Genomic DNA, 7,817 nt, shown 5'->3' on the forward strand with positions numbered 1-7,817 from the left:
ATGTCGAACAAGATAGTTCTCCGGCAAGCAGCCTCCACCCACCGGCGACAACCGCTACTCAATAGCCAATCGTCGAAAACCGCCAACATGGTCGGCGAAGTAGTCGGAAGCACCGCGGCGGAGTGCTTGGCGGTGTGCTGTTGCTGTCCATGCGGGTTAGCGAATATTTTCATCTTAGCAGTATACAAACTCCCGGCGGGTCTTTGCCGGAAAATTCTCAGAAAGCGACGGCGGCGGAGGATTATCAAAGAAGGTTTGTTACAACCGAAACGTCGTAACTGTTCTTGCGGTTGTTGCGACGATGTTAACGGTGTTCCTCGTATTTACCCTATGTGTATAAACGACGCTTCGGATATAAAACGACTGCACGACGGGTCGTTTGAGATAAGCAACGACGAAAACGCTATGGCTCTTGAGAAAGAGATGTGGGAGAGATTCTACAGTGCTGGATTTTGGAGAAGTTCATCACGGAGAGAAAATGAAAACTCAGATTCAGATTCAGAATCAAGAAGAGAAATGGTTTCAGGAAGATTTCAAGTTCAATTGATTGAATTGAAACAAACAACAAACATTGGTTGAATGAGGTGACAAAAGAGTCAAGTCAACAGTGGTTTTTGAATTGATTGGTTATTTGTTTGTACTATTTGGAAATGAAACTTTTTGTGGTTTTTAATTACTATTGTTACTGTGGAGGACTGTGCTTTTTTTTTTATTTGGGTCCCGTGTTTCTTTTCAATGAGCTATGATCCTCGATTGGTGTGTGAGGGTGGTGGTACAAGAGATAATTTCCAAATTCTTTTTATTGTTTGTAATTATTGAACTGTACGTTAAAGCAAAAAGTTGAGTTTATTTATTTATAAGACTATGTACAATGGGGGTGTTGAAATTTTTTTTCAACTGTTGAATTCATGCAATGGTATGTTTAATAGCTTGTTTAATATGATGTGGATTACTTTGTGTTGAAAGAATTCAACATGTTGAATGAATGAGAGTGGGGCCACATACAATATTTTGCAAAATCCTATTGGTTGTTGTGACTATTTGAATTTTTAGTGTGTTGTGAATGGTGGTAAAGTAGGGTGTTGAATTTTATTAAACAAAACTATTGTAGTGAGTAAAAGTTGAATGTGTGTTGAATTATTAGGTGGAAGAGAGAGAAGATGATGTGGAGTATAAAAAGTGAAAAAGTAGGGTGTTGAATTTGGAAACCATTGTAAATAGTCTAAGAAGAATTGTTAGTAGTTGATAGTGTTTGAGATTATAGGTGTGATGGACTTGTTGAAACTTGAAATACAAGTTCTTCTTCAGAACCATAAAGAAGACAATCTTTGGTTGATACATAAATCTTCCTAGATTCTCTGTGAACATTTACAAGGACTTGTTTTCGTCCAATAAATATTGTAAGATGTTCACCACAAATCTCTTTAACGTGTGATACTTGCGTGAATATTTAACATGTTATAACGGAGCCACCATCAAAATGGTGAATCCTAATTAAGAGAATTTTGTAAGAGCTTTAGAATATGAGATAAAGGCTAGACATTTCAATGAATCTCTTTCTCAGACACCTCTGTTTGATTCAATGGAGGAGATAATGACCATAACAAAGTTTTATGTCAAAGGCGAGGCGAGTAACCCATGGAAAAGAGTTAGAGATGCCAAAGAAAAAAGTGTAGCGGTGGGTAGGGCTGGACAAAAGAAGCCAAACCGTAAAAATCCAACCGGTCCGAAGTCAATTTTACTGATTGGGTCGGGCCACATCGGATTACCGGGTTTATCGGATGTTTGTTTCGGATTTTAGTGGGCTACTTCGGTTCGGTTGAAAATGACAACTCAATTTCTCACGTTCATTTTTCTTCTTCATCTAGCATCGCCCCCTCTCCTTTCATCTGTTCAACTTCAACCTTCACAATATTGAACCTTTAATGTTTTCATCACCCCCGCCTTCATCTCTACTGCTCAATCTCTCTCCTAATATCACCCTTACTCACATATTAGTTTTGAAACACAAACCCTAATCCCCAAATCCAGAAAAAGATCACAATGAAAACTTGTTGTTATAGAATCCTTCAAGAAACAATTCATATCTTTATTTATGTCTTTATTTGTTCGTGGTCCTCGATCTGGTTTGGATTCTACACTCGTTTAGAACACTTGAAGAACATCTTACTAATGTTTGTCTAAAAGGTATAATATGTTTTGATTTGTTAATCTCATAGATACTATTTTGTTATGGTTTGATTTGTTTCACTAACATTTATTTTATGATTTTTTTATAGCTACGTCTTTCATTGAGTGTCTATACCTCGTTCCTGTGTTGAATCAGAACCTTATTACTATAGAGGAGGTTAGTTTAGTGTTGTTCATTGATTCTTTTTGTTCAGATCGACATTGTCTTTGTATTTTTGTTCATTAGTTCATCATTGTTGAATGGACGAATGGTTTCTTAAATGTTGATGGTTAACTCTATTGTGAAGTTGAATGGAATGTCTTTTATTTTTTGTTGAGATTCATAGATCTTTGTGTACTCAATTTAAAATATAGTGAACTTAATGGTTTCTTGTTGTGAAAATATTGTGAACCAAGCACTTTGTAGAATGAAGTGGGATTGAACAAAAATGAGTTTTGAAAATTTTATTCTAAATGTTTATTTTGAATTTTGAGTCAGTTCCACTTTAAAATCATTGTTCTTGTTTCGTATACTCTGATTGTATTTATTTCCTATTTTGCTAATAAAATCATTATTGTTAGATTCAAAATTTTCAGCTCAAAAGCAAATAGGAGAAACATCACTGAATGAAGCAAACTCTATATCTCATCAGATTTTTATATTGGTAACTCATTGGCTTTTTTGTTTTTGGTGGTTGATGAGCAAGTGACTTCACATATTTGTTGCAAGATTTTATATTTACTTTAACTTTTAGTTAGTTAGTTTTTATTCAAAGTTGGTTTGACAATCCATCTCTATACTGTCTAAAGCTGGTTTTGAAATAACTCAGTTCAGGTTGGTGGTAATAATTTTCTGCTTATTTTGATTTCTTACAAGTCCTACACATTAACCTCACTATTTGATTACAGATTCATGAAATCCATCTCTTTAATCTTATTTTTTTGATGCAGTAGGCAATTAAGCAAGTGGGTTGAATATATTTTATCACTCTTGACCATGGGAAGACCATGGGAATGCATAATATATTTGTTGTGATGCTACTGGAACTGTAAAGAAAACAGGTTTATTTCATTGAAAACATCTCATTGATATCAGTGAATATGAAAACAGAATGAAAGTTGAAAGTGCTCTTTCAACTCACTAATTTGATTTAATGCAGGGCAATTTGTTATGCTGTGAATGAGATAATTAAGCAATACCATAAATTATGTCTTGGGAGTCTTCCTTGATATAGGTATATTCCCTAAGTTTTATAGTTACTGAAACCATATAATATAATTTGTATCATCTAGTTAGCCAATATTTTTTGTTACAATCAGTAGTTGCATACCAGTACAAACATTTTCTCTTTAGTGCATGAAAAAAACATTGCAAATTTTCAGGTCTATAATAGGATACTTACATTTGCATAATGAGTAGTTTATATCTTTACTGGAAAAATTGTGTGCGAATCTGTCAATTGCTCTTATAGTTTGTATATACTTTTATGTTTATTTTATTTTTTCTTGTATGAGTTTGCAGGTCTATAACAATGAATATCAATTGCTTGTATGAGTTTTTTTTTTGTAATTTTGGCTTCTGATCTTGATTAATGACTGTACAGAGTGCGCATGATGAACTGGACTCAAAGTCTTTTGAGGAGAGAACAACTCTTGAAGCCCAATACCAAACTTATTGAAGATGCCCTTATGTTGAACATAAACCCCAATACCAAACTTGTTGAAGATCTCCTTATGTTGAACATAAACTCAGGTGCTAGAAGTATGAAGCATGAAGATGGACAACAGTTATAATTTGTAATTTATGTTGGCTGTTTTATTTTATCTTAGCTTGGCTTGTCATGTTATTTTATTTATAAATTTGTATTGACTTTAATTTATTGGGTATCATGTTCCAATAATAACTTAGAAGGATGAATTAAACTATCTCAATAATCCTTAGAAGCATGAACTATAATGGCTAAAAATAGCCCTTTGTGTTTGTGCAAATAAATAATACTTTTTTTAATTAAAATAATCAGTATTTTTTTATAGAAAATTAGTTAATTTTGTCATTTTAAAATTAAAATAAAATTCATATTGAAATTGAGTTTGAAGAAAATTGAGTGGTCCAATAACTAGATTGTTAATAAGAATATTTAAAAAAAAAGTAGAAAAAAGCTATTGGATTTATTATTTGGGTTAGATTTTATTGGCCCAACAGCAAATGGGATCCGAAATAAACCGCTCAAGTTACCCGAACCGTTTAAACCTGAACTCGAAAAAAACCGATTTTTAATAAGGTCCTATATGTGTCACCCGAGGGTTGAGCCGAATTGGGGTTTTGGGCCCGAACCGATGTCCTCCCCTAACAGTGGGGGCAAACTCCTCTAATCTATGCAAGATCAATTATCCATAACCAATCAAAGACAAAGGAACCTTCAAACCACCATCGATGAGACATGTGAAGAACTATGTGTCATTGAATACGAGGCGAGAACAAAAATGGTAATAAGTCTATCATATGAGGGTCATTCTTGAACCCCAATCTTAAGATGTGAGGTTATGGGAAACAAACCCAACAAAGAGTATACGGATCACCAGGGTCGGTTCCGACATTTTGGTGGCCCGCGACCAGTGGCGGAGCCAGGAATTTTATGTAGCCTGGGCAAAAGATTTAACTGCATGTTACATGTGACAATATATAAATAGTTATAAAGTGTGCTACATAAGAGAGATGAAATCTAACCTGTGAATACTGTGCTAAATAAAATTAAGAGGTAAATGCCCTCTCTGAGACTTCTTTGCGGTGTATGTTCGAATAATATCAACATCTTTAAGTGACTTGAATATCTCCCGCTTGGTGTAACATATCATCAAGTCATTGAACCACACATCGTTGATCTTGTTGCGCAAATTAGACTTGATAATCTTCATTGCTGAAAAAGCTCTTTCAACAGATGCTGTCGACACCGGCAATATCAAAGTCAACTCAATGAGCTTGTAAACCAATGGAAATACCAGATGTTTCTCAGTTTGAACCATCTTCATAGCCAAACTTTGAAAATCTTCACAAGAAGTAAAGGAAGCATGCCTTTTCACTTGATGTACATAAGTCTCAAGTTGCTCCCTTATTGTTCCATGGTAATCATCAGAAAAGTCTGCATGATAAATATTAGCAAGACGGGCAAGCTTATCAACATCAAACTTGGAAAAAGAGTTCTTAGGGTCAAGACATGAGAAGCAATCCAGCACAACGTTACTTCCTTCACTAAACCGGTGATCCATCTCCACACATATTTTGTCAACAGCAACATAAAAAATCTCTGCACGGTAATGGTGAAGATTAGTGACAGTCCTCCCTTATCTTCTTGAACGACCCCGAACCAGTATTTCTTCATCCATATTTGGCACCGGAATACTTTGAGCAAAACAAAATTCTTGGACATCAATAAACAAATCATCCCAACCACATTGTCTCAATGTAGCCAACCGAGCTTTAACATCATCAACTAATTCCATAGCAAGCACAATATTAAGATCTTTTGTTTGCAAGATTTTTGAAAGTTTATTTGTGATACCAAACAACTTTAACATAAGCTTCAAAATGAAAGCAAACTTAAAGCTCTCCATTTTTTCTATCAAACCCGCCGCTTGAGATGGTCCACGTCCATCTTCATAAACAACACTAAGCACCTATAACACAAAAGACCACATCTGATCCAAACGAATCAAGGTAATATAATATGAACCCCATCTAGTATCCCCGGGTCTAGCGAGACTAGATGATTGGTGCAAGCCCTTTCCTTGAGATATCTCACCACTCGCAAGTCTATTCAAAATATCTTGGTGTTGAGCCTCCTTCAAAGCATCCTTTCTCTTTCAAGATGCACTTGTTGTGGTTACAATCAAGGAGATGTACTCAAAGAAATCATGAATAGATGAACAACTACTAGCAACAAACACAACCACCAATTGCAAACGATGAGCATAACCATGGACATAGAAAGCATAAGGGTTTTCATCTAGAATCTTTCTTTGCAAACCATTAAACTCACCTCTCATATTTGAGTCCCCATCATATCCTTTCCCTCGTATCCTTGAAATAGATAACGTGTGACGATCGAGAATACCATAAAGGGCATCCATTAGTGCCTCTGATGTAGTATATTTGACATGATGTAGAGAAATAAATCGTTCCACAGCTTTCCCTTGGTCGTTCAAGAACCTAGAAATATAAATAAAGATTCAAATGTATTCATCTAAATTTGAATGAAATTTACAAGTTTAAGTTAATAATTATAGTAGTTTCAATAACAAACTCATTGTACTAACCTCAACATCACCGCCATTTGTTCTTTGACTGATATATCACGTGACTCATCAATAAGCACAAAGAATTGTCTATCACCAAGCTCTTCCATAATCACCTCGGTAACTTCATGTGCACAACACGTTGCAAGCTCCTTTTGAATGTCACCGGAAGTCATTGTGCAATTTTTTGGATCACGATCAAAAGCATCTCTCACTTTTTCATCATTAGATTTTACCCAATCCACCATCTCTCTAAAATTTCCCTTGTTTAGAGAAGTGGAGTTTTCATCATGGCCATGGAAAGCAATGCACTGTGCTATAAGATATCTAGTACAATCTAAAGAATAAGTCAAACGAATCTTATACAATTCTTCTGATTCCCTAGTTACTCTAGCAAAGATACTTGTCACACTTTGTCTTTGATTATTATAATTGTCATAGTGCTTCATACATGAGTTGTGCTTACTATCATGACTACCAATATGATCTTTAAAGCCTTTATATGCATGCTTCCAATCTTTAAATCCGTCTTTGTTGAAGACTTCATAACCAAAGTGTTCAGCCCTCCCGGGCGGCTTAAAGAGAAAGCAATAGAAACAATAAGTTGCATCCTTCATCTCACTGTATTCAATCCATGTATAATTCTTATACCATGCTTTACAAAATGCTCTTAAAGACTTCCCAAATTGAGTACGAGGAAATCTTGCTAAATCTGGTTGCGTTGGACCCTTCAAAATATATGCCCTCCTCACTTGGTCTTGAATATCCAGAGCATACTCATGAATTTGTTTCCTACATCCTGGATCACGCACAATCTCATTTGGATTAAACTCATTGACCACATTAGGGGGTGTTTCTTCTACTTCGACTTCCGGTTGCTTAACATTCACTTTCTCAATACTTGTTCTAGGAACCAAAAACCTCCTCATCTCTGAAATTTAATGATTCAATGAAAACAACTTTTAAATAAACAATTTGTAACACACAAATTGACAAGACCAAATAATTAAATAAAATAAATAAATTGTAACAACAAAGTTATTTTATTTAATTATTATAGTATTTTTGGACTAATTCTTCTTCCTATTAGAAATATTTTTGACAAAGCATTATATTTTGATTGCAGACATCATCATTCATCAACAAATGCAATGTGATAATCTCCTGTAAAAACTAACTTATATAATATATAATATAATAATAATATGTTGTTATAATAAAAAGAAAAGTTAAGAGAAGTAAAGTAAGTACTACCTGCTATGGATTGGAGACGGACGTCACAGACATGTGAGAGAGAGAGAGAATGAACAATAGGAAGAGGAGTAGGTCTACAGTGCGTGAATGGCAGATTAATT

At 34.8% G+C, this 7,817-nt stretch overlaps 2 protein-coding genes across 2 annotated transcripts; one reads left to right on the forward strand and one right to left on the reverse strand.

Moving 5' to 3' along the window:
• LOC131615189 (uncharacterized) lies at nucleotides 1-579 on the forward strand. Its single transcript, XM_058886674.1, has one exon. It carries the CDS (start codon nucleotides 1-3, stop codon nucleotides 577-579), a length of 579 nt encoding a protein of 192 aa, XP_058742657.1.
• A 4,332-nt stretch (nucleotides 580-4,911) lies between these two features.
• On the reverse strand, nucleotides 4,912-7,391 carry LOC131615190 (uncharacterized). Its single transcript, XM_058886676.1, has 4 exons — nucleotides 6,484-7,391; nucleotides 6,055-6,376; nucleotides 5,529-5,844; nucleotides 4,912-5,216 (listed from the first exon to the last, which is right to left on the reverse strand). The coding sequence occupies exons 1-4, from the start codon at nucleotides 7,389-7,391 to the stop codon at nucleotides 4,912-4,914; spliced, it is 1,851 nt and encodes a 616-aa protein (XP_058742659.1).
• Between the last annotated feature and the right edge of the window lie 426 nt (nucleotides 7,392-7,817).

This window comes from Vicia villosa, linkage group LG6 (genome assembly GCF_029867415.1).
Source record: "Vicia villosa cultivar HV-30 ecotype Madison, WI linkage group LG6, Vvil1.0, whole genome shotgun sequence".
NCBI classification, from domain to species: Eukaryota; Viridiplantae; Streptophyta; class Magnoliopsida; order Fabales; family Fabaceae; genus Vicia; species Vicia villosa.

What these genes read in the sequence shown, in the direction of transcription:
- LOC131615190 (XM_058886676.1), bottom strand. Translation starts at nt 7,391, where the DNA reads ATGAGGAGGTTTTTGGTTCCTAGAACAAGTATTGAGAAAGTGAATGTT. An exon ending in CAAATGGCGGTGATGTTGAG is followed by an intron (nt 6,377 to 6,483) that starts GTTAGTACAATG and finishes TTATATTTCTAG; the next exon opens with GTTCTTGAACGACCAAGGGA. An exon ending in TGAAGAAATACTGGTTCGGG is followed by an intron (nt 5,217 to 5,528) that starts GTCGTTCAAGAA and finishes CTTCTTGTGAAG; the next exon opens with ATTTTCAAAGTTTGGCTATG.
- LOC131615189 (XM_058886674.1), top strand. Translation starts at nt 1, where the DNA reads ATGTCGAACAAGATAGTTCTCCGGCAAGCAGCCTCCACCCACCGGCGA.